The sequence below is a fragment of the Aegilops tauschii genome, chromosome 6 (genome assembly GCF_002575655.3).
Source record: "Aegilops tauschii subsp. strangulata cultivar AL8/78 chromosome 6, Aet v6.0, whole genome shotgun sequence".
Lineage (NCBI taxonomy): Eukaryota > Viridiplantae > Streptophyta > Magnoliopsida > Poales > Poaceae > Aegilops > Aegilops tauschii.
The window spans coordinates 459148726-459169649 of record NC_053040.3 but is presented as its reverse complement, the minus strand read 5'-3'; the positions used below and the strand labels follow the sequence as shown (position 1 = coordinate 459169649).

Here is a 20924-nt window from a genome sequence, read left to right as displayed (position 1 = left end):
TATATAGGCCCCCTGGGGGGGGCGCCGGCCCAGGGAGATGGGATCTCCAAGGGGGGGGCGGCGGCCAAAGGGGGGAAGGGTGCCTTGCCCCCCAAGGCAAGGGGGAAGCTCCCCCCCTAGGGTTCCCAACCCTAGGCGCATGGGGGGAGGCCCAAGAGGGGCGCCCCAGCCCACTAAGGGCTGGTTCCCTTCCACTTTCAGCCCACGGGGCCCTCCGGGGTAGGTGGCCCCACCCGGTGGACCCCCGGGACCCTTCCGGTTGTCCCGGTACAATACCGGTAACCCCCGAAACTTTCCCGGTGGCCGAAACTGGACTTCCTATATATAATTCTTCACCTCTGGACCATTCCGGAACCTCTCGTGACGTCCGGGATCTCATCCGGGACTCCGAACAACTTTCGGGTTTCCACATACATATATCTCTACAACCCTAGCGTCACCGGACCTTAAGTGTGTAGACCCTACGGGTTCGGGAGACATGCAGACATGACCGAGACGCCTCTCCGGTCAATAACCAACAGCGGGATCTGGATACCCATGTTGGCTCCCACATGTTCCACGATGATCTCATCGGATGAACCACGGTGTCGAGGATTCAATCAATCCGTATGCAATTCCCTTTGTCAATCGGTATGTTACTTGCCCGAGATTCGATCGTCGGTATCCCAATACCTTGTTCAATCTCGTTACCAGCAAGTCTCTTTACTCGTACCGCAATGCATGATCCCGTGACTAACGCCTTAGTCACATTGAGCTCATTATGATGATGCATTACCAAGTGGGCCCAGAGATACCTCTCCGTCACACGGAGTGACAAATCCCAGTCTCGATCCGTGCCAACCCAACAGACACTTTCGGAGATACCCGTAGTGCACCTTTATAGTCACCCAGTTACGTTGTGACGTTTGGCACACCCAAAGCACTCCTACGGTATCCGGGAGTTGCACGATCTCATGGTCTAAGGAAAAGATACTTGACATTGGAAAAGCTCTAGCAAATGAAACTACACGATCTTTTATGCTATGCTTAGGATTGGGTCTTGTCCATCACATCATTCTCCTAATGATGTGATCCCGTTATCAATGACATCCAATGTCCATAGTCAGGAAACCATGACTATCTGTTGATCAACGAGCTAGTCAACTAGAGGCTTACTAGGGACACGTTGTGGTCTATGTATTCACACATGTATTACGATTTCCGGACAATACAATTATAGCATGAACAATAGACAATTACCATGAACAAAGAAATATAATAATAACCATTTATTATTGCCTCTAGGGCATATTTCCAACAGCCGTGCTCAATTGCACACCTTGCAATACAGGCAAGAACCCCTTCTTGGACTGATCCATATTGAACTTCTTCAATATCTTGTCAAGGTACGTACTCTGTGAAAGACCAATGAGGCGTCTTGATCTATCTCTATAGATCTTGATGCCTAATATATAAGCAGCTTCTCCAAGGTCCTTCGTTGAAAAACACTTATTCAAATAGGCCTTTATACTTTCCAAGAATTCTATATCATTTCCCATCAATAGTATGTCATCCACATATAATATGAGAAATGCTACGGAGCTCCCACTCACTTTCTTGTAAACACAGGCTTCTCCATAAGTCTGTGTAAACCCAAATGCTTTGATCATCTCATCAAAGCGAATGTTCCAACTCCGAGATGCTTGCACCAGCCCATAGATTGAGCGCTGGAGCTTGCACACTTTGTTAGCATTCTTAGGATCGACAAAACCTTCCGGTTGCATCATATACAACTCTTCCTTAAGGAAGCCGTTAAGGAATGCTGTTTTGACGTCCATCTGCCATATCTTATAATCATAGTATGCGGCAATTGCTAACATGATTCGGACGGACTTCAGCTTCGCTACGGGTGAGAAAGTCTCATCGTAGTCAACCCCTTGAACTTGTCGGTAACCCTTAGCGACAAGTCGAGCTTTGTAGATGGTCACATTACCATCCGCGTCCGTCTTCTTCTTAAAGATCCATTTGTTTTCTATGGCTCGCCGCTCATCGGGCAAGTCAGTCAAAGTCCATACTTTGTTTTCATACATGGATTCTATCTCGGATTTCATGGCTTCTAGCCATTTGTCGGAATCCGGGCCCGCCATCGCTTCTTCATAGTTCGAAGGTTCACCGTTGTCTAACAACATGATTTCTAGGACAGGGTTGCCGTACCACTCTGGTGCGGAACGTGTCCTTGTGGACCTACGAAGTTCAGTAACTTGATCTGAAACTTCATGATCATCATCATTAACTTCCTCCCCAGTCGGTGTAGGCACCACAGGAACATTTTCCCGCGCTGCGCTACTTTCCGGTTCGGAAGGGGTGACTATCACCTCATCAAGTTCCACTTTCCTCCCACTCAATTCTTTCGAGAGAAACTCCTTCTCCAGAAAGGACCCGTTCTTGGCAACGAAGATCTTGCCTTCGGATCTGAGGTAGAAGGTATACCCAATAGTTTCCTTGGGGTATCCTATGAAGACGCATTTTTCCGATTTGGGTTCGAGCTTTTCAGGTTGAAGTTTCTTGACATAAGCATCGCATCCCCAAACTTTTAGAAACGACAGCTTAGGTTTCTTCCCAAACCATAATTCATACGATGTCGTCTCAACGGATTTCGACGGAGCCCTATTTAAAGTGAATGCGGCAGTCTCTAAAGCATAACCCCAAAATGAGAGCGGTAAATCGGTAAGAGACATCATAGATCGCACCATATCCAATAGAGTGCGATTACGACGTTCGGACACACCATTTCCCTGAGGTGTTCCAGGCGGCGTGAGTTGTGAAACTATTCCACATTTCCTTAAGTGTGCACCAAACTCGTGACTTAAATATTCTCCACCACGATCTGATCGTAAGAATTTTATTCTCGTGTCACGTTGATTCTCAACTTCACTCTGAAATTCCTTGAACTTTTCAAAGGTTTCAGACTTGTGTTTCATTAGGTAGACATACCCATATCTACTTAAATCATCAGTCAGAGTGAGAACATAACGATATCCTCCGCGAGCCTCAACACTCATTGGACCACACACATCGGTATGTATGATTTCCAATAAGTTGGTTGCTCGCTCCATTGTTCCGGAGAACGGAGTCTTGGTCATCTTACCCATGAGGCATGGTTCGCACGTGTCAAATGATTCGTAATCAAGAGACTCCAAAAGTCCATCTGCATGGAGCTTCTTCATGCACTTGACACCAATGTGACCAAGGCGGCAGTGCCACAAGTATGTGGGACTATCGTTATCAACTTTACATATTTTGGTATTCACACTATGAACATGTGTAACATCATGTTCGAGATTCATCAAAAATAAACCATTGACCAGCGGGCATGACCATAAAACATATCTCTCAAATAAATAGAACAACCATTATTCTCGGATTTAAATGAGTAGCCATCTCGAATTAAACGAGATCCAGATACAATGTCCATACTCAAAGCTGGCACTAAATAACAATTATTGAGGTTTAAAACTAATCCCGTGGGTAGATGCAGAGGTAGCGTGCCGACGGCGATCACATCGACCTTGGAACCATTCCCGACGCGCATCGTCACCTCGTCCTTTGCCAGTCTCCGTTTATTCCGTAGTTCCTGCTTTGAGTTACAAATATGAGCAACCGCACCGGTATCAAATACCCAGGAGCTACTACGAGTACTGGTAAGGTACACATCAATTACTTGTATATCACATATACCTTGGGTGTTGCCGGCCTTCTTCTTGTCCGCTAAATATTTGGGGCAGTTCCGCTTCCAGTGACCACTTCCCTTGCAATAAAAGCACTCAGTCCCGGGCTTGGGTCCATTCTTTGACTTCTTCCCAGTAACTGGTTTACCGGGCGCGGCAACTCCCTTGCCGTCCTTCTTGAAGTTCTTCTTACCCTTGCCCTTCTTGAACTTGGTGGTTTTATTCACCATCAACACTTGATGTTCTTTTCTGATCTCCCCTTCCGCTGATTTCAGCATTGAATATACCTCGGGAATGGTCTTTTCCATCCCCTGCATATTGTAGTTCATCACAAAGCTCTTGTAGCTTGGTGGAAGCGACTGGAGGATTCTGTCAATGACCGCGTCATCCGGGAGATTAACTCCCAGCTGAGACAAGCGGTTGTGCAACCCAGACATTCTGAGTATGTGCTCACTAACAGAACTGTTCTCCTCCATTTTACAGCTGAAGAACTTGTCGGAGACATCATATCTCTCGACCCGGGCATGAGCTTGAAAAACCAGTTTCAGCTCATCGAACATCTCATATGCTCCATGTTTCTCAAAACGCTTTTGGAGACCCGGCTCTAAGCTGTAAAGCATGCCGCACTGAACGAGGGAGTAATCATCAGCACATGATTGCCAAGCGTTCATAACGTCTTGGTTCTGTGGGATTGGTGCATCACCTTTGCGGTGCTTCTAAGACATAATCTTTCTTGGCTACTATAAGGATGAGCCTCAGGTTCCGGACCCAGTCCGTATAGTTGTTGCCATCATCTTTCAGCTTGGTTTTCTCTAGGAATGCGTTGAAATTGAGGACAACGTTGGCCATTTGATCTACAAGACATAGTGTAAAGATTTTAGACTAAGTTCATGATAATTAAGTTCATCTAATCAAATTATTTAATGAACTCCCACTCAGATAGACATCCCTCTCGTCATCCAAGTGAAACATGATCCGAGTTTAACTAGGCCGTGTCCGATCATCACGTGAGACGGACTAGTCAAGATCGGTGAACATCTTCATGTTGATCGTATCTTCTATACGACTCATGCTCGACCTTTCGGTCCTCCGTGTTCCGAGGCCATGTCTGTACATGCTAGGCTCGTCAAGTCAACCTAAGTGTATTGCGTGTGTTCCGAGGCCATGTCTGTACATGCTAGGCTCGTCAACACCCGTTGTATTCGAACGTTAGAATCTATCACACCCGATCATCACGTGGTGCTTCGAAACAACGAACCTTCGCAACGGTGCACAGTTAGGGTGAACACTTTTCTTGAAATTATTATGAGGGATCATCCTACTTGCTACCGTCGTTCTAAGCAAATAAGATGCAAAAACATGATAAACATCACATGCAATCAAATAGTGACATGATATGGCCAATATCATCATGCTCCTTTGATCTCCATCTTCGGGGCACCATGATCATCTTCGTCACCGGCATGACACCATGATCTCCATCATCATGATCTCCATCATTGTGTCTTCATGAAGTCGTCACGCCAACGATTACTTCTACTTCTATGGCTAACGCGTTTAGCAATAAAGTAAAGTAATTTACATGGTGTTATTCAATGACACGCAGGTCATACAAAATAATAAAGACAACTCCTATGGCTCCTGCCGGTTGTCATACTCATCGACATGCAAGTCGTGATTCCTATTACAAGAATATGATCAATCTCATACATCACATATATCATTCATCACATCTTCTGGCCATATCACATCACATAGCACTTGCTGCAAAAACAAGTTAGACGTCCTCTAATTGTTGTTGCAAGTTTTTACGTGGTTTGTAGGTTTCTAGCAAGAACGTTTTCTTACCTACGTATGACCACAACGTGATTTGCCAATTTCTATTTACCCTTCATAAGGACCCTTTTCATCGAATCCGTTCCGACTAAAGTAGGAGAGACAGACACCCGCTAGCCACCTTATGCATCTAGTGCATGTCAGTCGGTGGAACCTGTCTCACGTAAGTGTACGTGTAAGGTCGGTCCGGGCCGCTTCATCCTACAATGCCGCCGAAACAAGAAAATACTAGTAGCGGCAAGAAGAATTGGCAAACTCGACGCCCACAACTGCTTTGTGTTCTACTCGTGCATAGTAACTACGCATAGGCCTGGCTCTGATACCACTGTTGGGAATCGTAGCATAATTTAAATTTTTTCCTACGCTCACCAAGATGCATCTATGGAGTCTACTAGCAACGAGGGGAAAGGAGTGCATCTACATACCCTTGTAGATCGCGAGCGGAAGCGTTCCAATGAACGTGGATGACGGAGTCGTACTCGCCGTGATCCAAATCACCGATGACCGAGTGCCGAACGGACGACACATCCGCGTTCAACACACGTACGGTGCAGCGACGTCTCCTCCTTCTTGATCCAGCAAGGGGGAAGGAGAGGTTGATGGAGATCCAGCAGCATGACGGCGTGGTGGTGGATGTAGCGGGTCTCCGGCAGGGCTTCGCCGAGCTTCTGCGAGAGAGAGAGAGAGGTGTTGCAGGGGAGGAGGGAGGCGCCCAAGGCTGTTCGTTGCTGCCCTCCCTCCCCCCCTTTATATAGGCCCCCTGGGGGGGTGCCGGCCCAGGGAGATGGGATCTCCAGGGGGGCGGCGGCCAAAGGGGGGAAGGGTGCCTTGCCCCCCAAGGCAAGGGGGAAGCTCCCCCCCCTAGGGTTCCCAACCCTAGGCGCATGGGGGGAGGCCCAATGGGGGCGCCCCAGCCCACTAAGGGCTGGTTCCCTTCCACTTTCAGCCCACGGGGCCCTCCGGGATAGGTGGCCCCACCCGGTGGACCCCCGGGACCCTTCCGGTGGTCCCGGTACAATACCGGTAACCCCCGAAACTTTCCCGGTGGCCGAAACTGGACTTCCTATATATAATTCTTCACCTCCGGACCATTCCGGAACCTCTCGTGACGTCCGGGATCTCATCCGGGACTCCGAACAACTTTCGGGTTTCCGCATACATATATCTCTACAACCCTAGCGTCACCGGACCTTAAGTGTGTAGACCCTACGGGTTCGGGAGACATGCAGACATGACCGAGACGCCTCTCCGGTCAATAACCAACAGCGGGATCTGGATACCCATGTTGGCTCCCACATGTTCCACGATGATCTCATCGGATGAACCACGGTGTCGAGGATTCAATCAATCCGTATGCAATTCCCTTTGTCAATCGGTATGTTACTTGCCCGAGATTATATCGTCGGTATCCCAATACCTTGTTCAATCTCGTTACCGGCAAGTCTCTTTACTCGTACCGCAATGCATGATCCCGTGACTAACGCCTTAGTCACATTGAGCTCATTATGATGATGCATTACCGAGTGGGCCCAGAGATACCTCTCCGTCACACGGAGTGACAAATCCCAGTCTCGATCCGGGCCAAACCAACAGACACTTTCGGAGATACCCGTAGTGCACCTTTATAGTCACCCAGTTACGTTGTGACGTTTGGCACACCCAAAGCACTCCTGCGGTATCCGGGAGTTGCACGATCTCATGGTCTAAGGAAAAGATACTTGACATTGGAAAAGCTCTAGCAAACGAAACTACACGATCTTTTATGCTATGCTTAGTATTGGGTCTTGTCCATCACATCATTCTCCTAATGATGTGATCCCGTTATCAATGACATCCAATGTCCATAGTCAGGAAACCATGACTATCTGTTGATCAACGAGCTAGTCAACTAGAGGCTTACTAGGGACACGTTGTGGTCTATGTATTCACACATGTATTACGATTTCCGGACAATACAATTATAGCATGAACAATAGACAATTACCATGAACAAAGAAATATAATAATAACCATTTATTATTGCCTCTAGGGCATATTTCCAACAGCTTTATCTCCAGATTAGGAGAAAAGGCACTGCCACTCTATCGCCTCTTACGGCGCACCGATAACTTCGAATGGAGAGACGCGGAGGCTGCCGGACTGGAAGAAATAAAGGCCCTCCTAGCGAGCAACCCAATCCTGGCCGCACCAAACGCCGGCGAACCCATGTTGCTATACATATCGGCAACACATCAGGTGGTGAGCGCCGTGCTCGTCATTGAACGAGAACAGGACGGACACAAATTCCCGCTTCAAAAACCAGTATACTATGTATATACTGTCCTCACACCATGCAAATCCCGGTACCCCCATTACCAAAAGATAGCATACGCGGTATTCATGGCATCCCGAAAGCTACGACACTACTTCCAGGAGTGTTCAATCACGGTGGCCTCTGAAGTACCACTCAATGACATAATAAACAACCGCGATGCCACGGGCCGGATCGCCAAATGGGCCATAGAGCTACTTCCATTTGACATAACATACAAGCCACGTCGAGCCATCATATCCCAAGTACTGGCTGACTTCGTCGCCGAATGGACAGAGGCTGAACTCCCTAAAGAGTACGGCGCATATTCCAATTGGGTTATGTATTTTGACGACTCCAAAATGCTGGCGGGGCTAGGAGCGGGAGTTGTGTTAACGTCCCCCACTGGAGATGTCGTCCAGTATGTACTCCAAATACTATACACAGACTCCAACAGCGCAGCTGAATACGAGGCCTTATTGCATGGTCTTCGGATGGCCGTATCCATGGGCATACAATGCCTAGAGGTGCGTGGGGACTCAAACCTCGCAATATCTCAAAAAAAGGAGACTTTGTTGCCAAAGATCCAAAGATGGCAACTTATCGTAATGCCATCTTAAAAATGTCGGCTCGGTTCGAGGGGCTCGAATTTCATCACGTCGCCCGAGAAAGTAATCAGGCGGCGGACGTCCTTGCTCGCATTGGCGCTAAGCGTGATCCCGTCCCACCTAACATCTTCCTGGAAAGGCTTTTCAAGCCATCCGTGGTGTGGCAAGGGAAGGGCGGCAACAACAGTCCAGATCCGAACACAACCCCAAATCCCGAACACAGTGATATCATCGGGGGCTCAGCCACCAAAATAACACCATTGGCCCATCTGATTATGGCAGTCATTGCCCCATGGACCGAACCCTTCTTGGCCTACGTTAATAGGAAGGAGCTTCCCGAAGACCAGAATGAGGCTCGCCGCATTGTCCGGCGTTCGAAGGCCTACAAGGTTCACGACGGAGAGCTCTACAAGGAAAGTACTACCGGAGTACTTCAAAGATGTATCTCCGAGGAAGAGGGGCGGCAGCTTTTAGTGGAAATTCACGCTGGTCTCGGCGGACACCACACCGCAGCTCGGGCCCTTGTTAGCAAGGCCTTCCGTACTGGGTTTTATTGGCCGACGGCCCGAGCAGACGCGCAGGACCTTGTCCAACGCTGCATCGGATGCCAACTCTTCGCCAACCAAAGCCATATGCCACCAACTGCCTTACAAACTATCCCCATTACTTGGCCTTTCGCAGTCTGGGGACTGGATATGGTTGGACCCCTTAAAGGGGGAGCCATAAGAAAAAATATCTGCTGGTCATGGTGGACAAATTCACTAAGTGGATAGAGGCTAAACCAGTCAAAATGGTTGAGTCCGGGCCGGTGATAGAGTTCATATCCGGTGTTGTGCACCATTGTGGTGTCCCACACAGCATCATCACCGACAACGGTTCTAATTTCACAGTCGACGAGGTGAAAACCTGGTGTGCTAATCTTGGCAGTAAACTCGATTACGCCTCCATCTACCACCCGCACACCAATGGTCAAGTCGAACGAGCCAACGGTCTTATTATGAGCGGCATCAAGCCCAGACTAGTGCGGTCTTTGAGAGAATCAGACAAGCACTGGGTTGAGGATCTCGACTCCATACTCTGGGGGCTGCGGACCACGCCCAACCGTACTACCGGATACACACCTTTCTTCACACATTTTTGCTTTTTGCTTCTATTTAGGAATAAATATTTGATCTAACCTCTGGTTAGATGTGTTTTTATGTTTTAGTTAGTGTTTGTGCCAAGTTTAACCTATAGGATCTTCTTGGATGATAGTTATTTGATCTTGCAGAAAATTCCAGAAACTTTCTGTTCACGAAAATAATTGTTAAAAACCACCAGAACGTGATAAAGTATTGATTCCAATTGCTGCTGATCAATAAACAAATTGTCTAGGTCGTCCTATTTTTTCTGAATTTTTGGAGTTCCAGAAGTTTGCGTTAGTTACAGATTACTACAGACTGTTCTGTTTTTGACAGATTCTGTTTTTCGTGTGTTGTTTGGTTATTTTGATGAATCTATGGCTAGTAAAATAGTTTATACACCATAGAGAAGTTGGAATACAGTAGGTTTAACACCAATATAGATAAAGAATGAGTTCATTACAGTACCTTGAAGTGGTCTTTTGTTTTCTTTCGCTAACGGAGCTCACGAAATTTTCTGTTAAGTTTTGTGTTGTGAAGTTTTCAAGTTTTGGGTAAAAGATTTGATGGATTATGGAACAAGGACTGGCAAGAGCCTAAGCTTGGGTATGCCCATGGCACCCCCAAGATAATCTAAGGACACCAAAAAGCCAAAGCTTGGGGATGCCCCGGAAGGCATCCCCTCTTTCGTCTACTTCCATCGGTAACTTTACTTGGAGCTATATTTTTATTCACCACATGATATGTGTTTTGCTTGGAGCGTCTTGTATGATTTGAGTCTTTGCTTTTTAGTTTGCCACAATCATCCTTGCTGTACACACCTTTTTGAGAGAGTCACACTTGATTCGGAATCTATTAGAATACTCTATGTGATTCACTTATATTTTTGAGCTATATAGTTTTTGCTCTAGTGCTTCACTTATATCTTTTAGTGCATGGTGGTGGATTTATTTTATAGAAACTGTTGATCTCTCATGCTTCACTTAGATTATTTTGAGAGTCTTAAAGTAGCATGGCAATTTGCTTTAATTAATATCATGAGAAACTTGATGCTTGATAATTGTTTTGAGATATAAAGGTAGTAATATCATAGTTGTGCTAGTTGAGTAATTGTGGAATTGAAAAATACATGTGTTGGAGTTCGTGATTCCCGTAGCATGCACGTATGGTGAACCGTTATGTAAAGAAGTCGGAGCATGAAGTATTTGTTGATTGTCTTCCTTTGTGTGGCGGTCGGGATCGCGCGATGGTTAACTCCTACCAACCCTTCCCCTAGGAGCATGCGTAGTAGTACTTTGCTTCGAGGGCTAATAATTTTTTGCAATAAGTATATGAGTTCTTTATGACTAATGTGAGTCCATGGATTATACGCACACTTACCTTTCCGCAATTTTCTAGCCTCTTCGGTACCGCGCATTGCCCTTTCTCACCTTGAGAGTTGGTGCAAACTTCGCCGGTGCATCCAAACCCCGTGATATGATATGCTCTATCACACATAAACCTCCTTATATCCTCCTCAAAACAGCCACCATACCTACCTATCATGGCATTTCCATAGCCATTCGGAGATACATTGCCATGCAACTTTCCACCGTTTCATTCATCATGACATACTCCATTATTGTCATATTGCTTTGCAGGATCATGTAGTTGACATTGTATTTGTGGCAAAGCCACCATTCATAATTCTTTCATACATGTCGCTCTTGATTCATTGCATATCCCAGTACACCGCCGGAGGCATTCATATAGAGTCATATTTTGTTCTAAGTATTGAGTTGTAATTCATGAGTTGTAAGTAAATAAAAGTGTGATGATCATCATTATTAGAGCATTGTCCCAAGTGAGGAAAGGATGATGGAGACTATGATTCCCCCACAAGTCGGGATGAGACTCCGGACTAAATAAAAAAAGAGGCCATAAAAAAGAGAAAAGGCTCAAATAAAAAAATGATGACATAAAAAGAGAGAAGGGATAATGTTACTATCCTTTTACCACACTTGTGCTTCAAAGTAGCACCGTGATCTTCATAATAGAGAGTCTCTCATTTTGTCACTTTCGTATACTAGTGGGAAATTTCATTATAGAACTTGGCTTGTATATTCCAATGATGGGCTTCCTCAAATGCCCGAGGTCTTCGTGAGCAAGCAAGTTGGATGCACACCCACTTAGTTTCTTTTTGAGCTTTCATACACTTATAGCTCTAGTGCATCCGTTGCATGGCAATCCCTACTCCTCGCATTAACATCAATTGATGGGCATCTCCATAGCCCGTTGATTAGCCTCGTTGATGTGAAACTTTCTCCTTTTTTGTCTTCCCACATAACCCCTACCATGATACCTTATTCCACCATAGTGCTATATCCATGGCTTGCGCTCATGTATTGTGTAAGAGTTGAAAAGGCTGAAGCGCGTTAAAAGTATGAACCAAATGCTTGGCCAAAACCGGGGTCGCACATGATATGAATATTTTCTGTGGGGAAGATGGAGCATAGCCAGACTATATGATTTTGTAGGGATAACTTGCTTTGGCTATGTTATTTTGATAAGACATAATTGCTTAGTTAGTATGCTTGAAGTATTATTTTTTTATGTCAACATTAAACTTTTATCTTGAATCATATCAAATCTGAACATTCATGCCACAATAAGAAGAATTATATTGAAATTATGCCAAGTAGCATTCCACATCAAAAATTCTGTTTTTATCATTTACCTACTCGAGGACGAGCAGGAATTAAGCTTGGGGATGCTTGATACGTCTCCAACGTATCTATATTTTTTATTGTTCTATGCTATATTATATTCTGTTTTGGACATTATTGGGCTTTATTATACACTTTTATATTATTTTTGGGACTAACCTATTAACCGGAGGCCCAGCCCAGAATTGCTGTTTTTGCCTATTTCAGAGTTTCGCAGAAAAAGAATATGAAACGGAGTCCAAACGGAATGAAACCTTTGGGAATGTGATTTTTGGAACGAACGTGATCCGGAGGACTTGGACCCTACGTCAAGACATCAACCAGGAGGGCACGAGGTAGGGGGGCGCGCCTACCCCCCCCCCCCCCAGGCGTGCCCTTCACCCTCGTGGGGCCCCTGTTGCTCCACCGACGTACTCCTTCCTCCTATATATACCTACGTACCCCCAAACTACCAGATACGGAGCCAAAAACCTAATTCCACCACCGCAACCTTTTGTACCCATGAGATCCCATCTTGGGGCCTGTTCCGAAGCTCCGTCGGAGGGGGCATCGATCATGGAGGGCTTCTACATCAACACCATAGCCTCTCCGATGATGTGTGAGTAGTTTACCTCAGACCTTCGGGTCCATAGTTATTAGCTAGATGGCTTCTTCTCTATTTTTGGATCTCAATACAATGTTCTCCCCCTCTCTCGTGGAGATCTATTTGATGTAATCTTCTTTTGCGGTGTGTTTGTTGAGACCGATGAATTGTGGGTTTGTGATCAAGTTTATCTATGAACAATATTTGAATCTTCTGAATTCTTTTATGTATGATTGGTTATCTTTGAAAGTCTCTTCGAATTATCAGTTTGGTTTGGCCTACTAGATTGATCTTTCTTGCAATGGGAGAAGTGCTTAGCTTTGGGTTCAATCTTGCGGTGTCCTTTCCCAGTGACAGTAGGGGCAGCAAGGCACGTATTGTATTATTGCCATCGAGGATAACAAGATGGGGTTTATATCATATTGCATGAGTTTATCCCTCTACATCATGTCATCTTGCTTAAAGCGTTACTCTGTTCTTATGAACTTAATACTCTAGATGCATGCTGGATAGCGGTCGATGTGTGGAGTAATAGTAGTAGATGCAGGCAGGAGTCGGTCTACTTGTCTTGGACGTGATGCCTATATACATGATCATACCTAGATATTCTCATAATTATGCTCAATTCTGTCAATTGCTCAACAGTAATTTGTTCACCCACCATAAATACTTATGCTCTTGAGGGAAGCCACTAGTGAAACCTATGGCCCCCGGGTCTATTTTCCATCATATTAATCTTCCAACACTTAGTTATTTCCGTCGCTTTTATTTTACTTTGCATCTTTATCATAAAAATACCAAAAATATTATCCTATCATATCTATCAGATCTCACTCTCGTAAGTGACCGTGTAGGGATTGACAACCCCTTATCGCGTTGGTTGCGAGGATTTATTTGTTTGGGTAGGTGCGAGGGACTCGCGCGTAGCCTCCTACTGGATTGATACCTTGGTTCTCAAAAACTGAGGGAAATACGTACGCTACTTTGCTGCATCACCCTTTCCTCTTCAAGGGAAAACCAACGCAGTGCTCAAGAGGTAGCAGAGGGTCCCTTCATAATTGACGAAGTTCTCACCGGAGGAGCGTACCGTCTTCGTGATGCATCAGACAATCGCGTCGAGCCGAACCCCTGGAACGCGGCCAGACTCCGAAGATTCTATGCCTAGCGCCGAACTCCTTGTTCGTCTCCTTCTCCCCTGTAGTTTCCATTATTTTTTCTCTCTTTTCCGATTACTCTTTTTTTCCTCGCTTTAAAGCTCTCGTACGGCTAGACCGCACACCCCTGACGCATACATCTTTAAATATGTACGTCCTTATACCTGGGGGCTTCTTGGACAGAAGTTTTTTATTCTTTGACCATCAAGCTCTTCACATATGCGTTTTTCCATATGTACCTTTTCTTCGCTACTATATACATCGATATGACTTAAGTTTTGGCCAAGCTGGGTTGCCTGGCTCCTGTGCTTATGCCCTACGTTCCCATTAGTTCGGCTAGAGCATAAAGGGAGCACCTCTGTGATTGTTACTGCCGGGTTATCCGGATGTGTACCCCAGACTGGGTGAAGCCGAAAGCTAGCGTTCTTAAGGGAATATTCGGTCTGTGAATTAAAGATGTTTTTTGCATTCACTCCATTGTTAACCCCCAGAAGTTATACACACTGTGATTTTCCCATCACAATTCGGACATGTACACTAATGCATGCACACCCAGGGAAAGGAACCCTTAACGGAACTATTCTCTCTGGAAGATGTTTCTTACAATCTCAATGTAATATAACATAACTAGCCGGATACAACTTGTCTATTCAAGCAACTATGACCCCTACGCCTAGTTTCCATGCATACCCCGATCTATTCGGCCGCGCGGGTATTCGGAAAAACTCCGCACCTTCGGGTCCGGAGGATGAAGTGAAAAGGTCTGCCATGACAAATGCTATACAATTCAGCTAGAGTTACATATATCAAGGAAAGTACATAGTCACTTGGACTCAAACACTACCTCCTCTACACCGTCCAACAGGCGGTCTAACTTACAATCGTGTTGGGAATATTTGGCGGCCACCTCTACTTGGTCATATACTAAACTAACGGGAATTTCTTTCCCATTTGACCCTAGCGGTCCGACACGGGCCATGTGATTAGGATCCAGCTTGGTATATCGCGTTTTCACCATGGCCCAGGCCTCTCGCACACCCTCTCAGCAGGCCGATATCTTCCATAGTCGGATACACCGCCGCGCTCCCTTGAACAGCTCTACAAGCTTCTCCATGCTTCCTGGAGGGGAGGCGGATGGCCATAGGGCCTTGGCAACACTCCGCATCGCCAGCCGAGCTTGTTCGTGCACTTGCGACAGCCCTTGCAGCAGATCACTTGATGATCCGGACACCTCCTCTTCGGGACGACCCGTCAATATACCTGCAATCATAACTATATCAGTTCCATTTATCTCTGAACTACTTTGAGGATAGTTCAGACACATACTGAATATGCCGCCCCGAAACTTCTTGTTCTCCTTCACGGAGTCGGCTAGCTGGGCCCGCACATCTTTCAATTCTTCACCCAATGCAGTGTTGGAGTCCCGAAGCCTGTTTTTCTCCCCTCTGACTCGGGTCAGCACACGCTCGCCTGCGACGTGTAGCCTTTTCGCCTCTTTCTCTCCCGCTTGGGCGATCTTCAACTTCTCTTCAAGTTGATTTGGCGATCCTATTATGCGATCAGCAACAGTATTAGTACAGATGGTATACAATTATTGTTCCTCGATGGAGGGGAATGTTACCAGAAGACGCCTTCTTGGAGTTTTCCAGTTCGGCGGCAACAGCATTTAGCTGTGCCTGACACTGCTCCAGCTCTTGGGCTAGCAGGTCATTCTTCTCTGTAAGGACCTGGTTATACAACGGTCCTTAAGTCAGTTGTACCAACTGCTTTCATTCTCGGGGGCTACGGGCATATGGTTATCCTTTTCGGACAAAGAAAACTTACCTGCACATCTGTCAAATGTTGCTTTGTGGCTTTTCTAAGCCCATCTCGAGCAGCTCGGATGTATGCGTCAGCCGAGCTGAAGGCATTGAATGCCTCTTCCGAGAACTTGGGGTCTCGTAAGACAGCCCTGTAGCGCCGATGTTTCATGGCACTCTCTATTTCCGAGTTGGTAACGAACATATCTTCCAAACCCTCAGCCGAACGACAGTCCGGCATTGTCCCCACAGCGGCCCCTGCCTCTCCGGTAGGATCGAAATCCCGGTTGTTGGGAGCGCGACCGGCCGGATCCCCGAACATAGTCCGGCAAACCTTTTTCCTGATACAGGACCAACATAACAATCACGGTTGGGTACGACTGCTAAGGCATACCTTCAAATCCATACCTCTTCAATGAAGGACCGGCCTTGTCTTCGCCTACCTTCCTTTTCGAGTCCTTGCTCGGCGCGGGAGCCGCTCTCCATAGAGTCGTCCCCGGCGTAGCATGACGTGCCGAACGCCTCCCCTTTGAAGCATGAGACAGTGCGGTGGGTGAGGCAGTGCGAGGAAACTCCTTCGAGGGGGATTTCTCCTGATTACTTACGTGGGAAGCTGGAAGAAGACCAGGATAATCGGCGATGATGGCCACTTCCATGCCGTCATAGCTCGCCTGGTAAAACACCCCTTCCGCGAGTACCACGAATATATCCGGGTCCTCTTCAAACCCAGGATCAAGCTCCTGGTTGTGGTTCTCTGGCTGTGGGGCAGGGCTATTAAGCCCCTCGGTTACCTTCCGTCAGTGCTGTTTCAAGATAAACGGATTGGGAATTCATTAAAAATGGCTAAGAGAGCGGAGTGAATAAAAGCAAAGGGGTTAGGACTTACCCAGCTGGGAGGGTTGTACATGGAGTACCCGTCTCAGCGATTGATGCGGAGAAATTCTTCTTCCTCCCCTTTGAACAGCTCGGCCAGTATCTTGGCTAGAGCGGCGGGGGTGTCCGGACCTTTCCGACCACAGCGGGAGGCATCATCCTCCCCATTGTAGTGCCACATTGGGAGCCCTCTATATTGAAGTGGCTGAACCCCTCGTGCTATGGAGGTCGCCATTACCTCAACTATTGTAAATCCGGACTGGGCAAGCATCTTTATCTTGCCTAGGAGCTGACAAACTCCCGCACTGTCCTCCTCTTCAAGACTTCGGGGACGCCAGTTGTGACGTTTCTTCAGCGGAACGCTTGCAAATTCCGGGAGACCCTTGCGAACTGGGTCGGGAAGAGCGACGTCCTCAATATAGAACCATTCGGAAGGCCATTCTTCAGATGCCTTCCTTGGTGTGCCGGACAGGTATCCGGTATCGGCGATGCGCCATACTTCGGCTCCGCCCACTTCAAATATTGACCCCTTGTGGTTGCGCGGGACAAGACAGAACAACTTTCTCCATAGTTCGGAATGGGCCTCAATGCCCAGGAACAGTTCACACAAAGCGACATAGCCCGCAATATGCAGAATGGAGGCGGGAGTAAATTTATCCAGCTGAAGGCCATAGTATTCCAGAAGCCCCCGGAGGAACGGATGGATTGGAAACCCAACGCCCCTTAGCAGATAAGGGACGAAACACACTCGCTCCCCCCGGATGGATTGGGAAAGTCCTCCGCCTGGGTCTCACCGTTAAAGGAGGCTAGCCCTGCTCGAACAGGGATCAGATCTGCAGGGGGAGAAATCCCTGCGTTTGCAGCTTCTCTAATTGACTGTGGGTCACTGAGCACCTCTCCCACTCGCCTCTCTCTGAGTCAGAGGAGGAACTGGGAATGCTAGCCATGTTGGAATGGCTTCTCCTAGTAGTCTTTGGGGATTTTCTCCGCGGGATGCCGAATGGATCTAAGATCCGATCTCTTTAAATAGGCGCTCTTCCTGGCCTGGACAGGGTGTTATTTGCAAAAATACCCTGACCTTTCGCATTCGCTCGACACGTGGAAGATGAGGTTATTAACGCGCAGAAGCCGAGGGGAGTGACATTGAATCTACGGCCGAATACATTACTTGGAAATCATTAAAGGAGGAACCCGCCTTGCAATGCCGAAGACAATCTGTGTGTCGAACACCTCGCTATTGAAGACTGGTTCGGGGGCTACTGAGGGAGTCCTGGACTAAGGGGTCCTCGGGCGTCCGGCCTGTTATCCATGGGCCGGACTGATGGGCGGTGAAGACACGAAGGCCGAAGACTGTACCCGGGTCCGGATAGGACTCTCCTTGGCGTGGAAGGCAAGCTTAGTGATCAACTATGAAGATTCCTTCCTATGTAACCGACTCTATGTAACCCTAGATCCCCCCGGTGTCTATATGAGGGTGTAGTCCGGAAGGGATATACTCATTACCATAGTCATACAGGCTAGACTTCTAGGGTTTAGCCATTACGATCTCGTGGTAGATCAACTCTTGTAATACTCATATTCATCAAGATCAATCAAGCAGGAAGTAGGGTATTACCTCCATAGAGAGGGCCCGAACCTGGGTAAACATTGTGTCCCCTGTCTCCTGTTACCATCGACCTTAGACGCACAGTTCGGGACCCCCTACCCGAGATCCGCCGGTTTTGACACCAACAGTAACCGAAGAGGGGCCATGGCTCTTCAGAGATCATGGCGTTCTGATTGAGCGTTATGATGGATTCACCAAGCCTAATGATGTGATTTTGGACAGTATCTCTGTTTGGATACAGATTGTTGATCTTCCACCTTTGTACCGGAAAGATGCTGTCATTAGATCCCTAATGAAGAAGGTTGGGAAGGTGGAAAGTGTGATGCTTAACCCTCGATGGGGAGATGGGAGAATTGTTCGTGTGCGTGTCAAGCTAGATGTGAACGAGCCTTTGATGTGTTTTGTCTCCATTACCAAAAACCAAAAGAAGGTCTACTACTCAATCCTTTATGAGAAAATCCCTGTTTTCTGCTATGTATGTGGATATATGGGGCACACGCATTTGGAGCATGGTAATGGGAAGCACACTCTTGAAAGTATGAATTGGGGTGATTGGATGTTGGCGCCTAGGCCGGGAGCACAGGGACAACAAGGACAAGGCCGCAACAATTTTGGTCAGAGAGGAGGAAGAACAAGTGCCAGGGGCCGAGAGGATGGCGGTACAGGTGATGATCCTAAAGATGATGACAACAGCCGTCTTAGAACTACGACAGATGAAACTGTGGACAAGCACAGTAGTAGAAAACGACTCAATTGTGAGTTGGTTGTCACGGAACCAAAACTAAACCTGCTGGTTGTTAAGGAGCCAGTACTGCATGGTACGGATGGCAGTGTGACTGCTATGGAGGTTCACAAAGACCCAACGTTAGCCGGCGTGGATGAGGATGATGATGAAAATTCGTCCCAGGATACCAAGAGATCTAAGAATGGTACCACGGCTGTGATGGATGCCAGCCACCTAATATCGGCGAGCTCTGATCCGGAGCTCGGCCGGTCGCAATGAAAATATTATGCTGGAACTGCCATGGGATGAGGAAGCCTGCGGCAGTTCGTGCGCTCTTGGGGATCCAAGGGCGGGTGAGACCAGATGTACTTTTTCTTTCTGAAGCAGATCTGAACAAAGCAAAGGCAGAAAAACTTAGGAGAAGGCTTGGTTTTGAGGCAATGGCAGTGTCAGAAAGTGATGGAAGGAGTGGTGGTCTTGTAATGTTCTGGTATAACAAGTTAGGAGTCACGTCTCATGAGGTGCAGCCTAACTTCATTGACATGAGAATCAACGAAGGAAATAATGGGGGATGGCACTTCACAGGTTTCTATGGAGAACCAAGCGGGGAGAGAAAACATTTGATGTGGGAGTATGTGAGGCAATTACATGCTATGATGGATATGCCATGGTTGATGGCAGGTGATTTCAACGAGATCTTACATTCTCATGAAAAAGAGGGCGGTGTCGTTCGCTCTCAAAGATGCATGCAAGCTTTTAGTGACGCCCTTGCTGATTGCGGTCTGGATGACCTGGGGTACATCGGTGACAAATTTTCATGGCGGCGGGGACACATTCGAGAACGCCTAGATCGTCCAACTAGCAATGCTATATGGGCGGACATGTTCCTGGGATTTGGTGTGACAAATGAGGAGTTTGATAAGTCAGATCACCGGCCGGTCTTGATTGACACTGAGTATCAATTGGGCGTGCAACCAAGGGGACCAAGCGGACCATGCAAATTTGAGGCGCGATGGCTGGCAGAGACAGATGTCGAGACAATAGTTCAAACGGCTTGGTATAATCGTAAAGCCCTCGATGCCGCACCACTACCAGAAATAACTGCAGATATACATGCTGCACTGCATCGGTGGGACAAGGAGGTTCTTAAGGGGCCGAGGACCAGGCTGTGAGAGCTACAGAAAAAATTAAATGAAGTGTTATCAGGTCCATTGACAGATGATGCAGTGGTTAGGCAGCATGAATTACATATGCAGATTGAAAATCTTCTTGAACAGGAGGAAATTTATTGGCTCCAACGTGGTCGGGCTGATTGGCTCACTAGAGGAGATCGAAACACAGACTTTTTTCATAGAGCAGCAAATGGACGGCGCAAGAAAAAAATTATTAAGCGCCTAAAAAGAGATAATGACGACTGGATTGAAGATCAACAGGTGGTCAAAACACACACTGCAGAATACTTCTCATCTTTGTTTACCTTAGGGGTATTAGAACCAGATATAAATGTCATTGAGAAGGTCAAACCGCGTGTGTCTGATGCAATGAATGATGATCTCAATAAACCGTATACACGAGAGGAAGTGAAGAAAGCTATGTTTAACATTGGTGATCTGAAAGCACCCGGCCCGGATGGCCTGCACCCGGCCCGGTTTTGGCACATTATAGGGGAGGACTTGATTGATGAAGTATTGCTAGCTGTGAACTCAAGAAAGATCCCAGATGGATGGAACAATACTACCATTGTGCTTATTCCTAAGGTAGAGAGCCCGGATGTTATCACACAATTTCGGCCAATTAGCCTACATAACGTAGTATACAAGGTGATCTCAAAACTCCTGGCTAACCGGCTGAAATATATCTTGACGGAAATTATATCACCAAACCAGAGTGCGTTTGTGCCAGGGCGCCTCATCACGGA

At 46.9% G+C, this 20924-nt stretch overlaps 1 protein-coding gene across 1 annotated transcript; it reads left to right on the top strand.

Annotated features, from left to right (window-relative positions):
• The first annotated feature begins 19281 nt into the window (after window positions 1-19281).
• On the top strand, window positions 19282-20178 carry LOC141026184 (uncharacterized). The gene has a single exon (XM_073502171.1). It carries the CDS (start codon window positions 19282-19284, stop codon window positions 20176-20178), a length of 897 nt encoding a protein of 298 aa, XP_073358272.1.
• The last annotated feature ends 746 nt before the right edge of the window (window positions 20179-20924 follow it).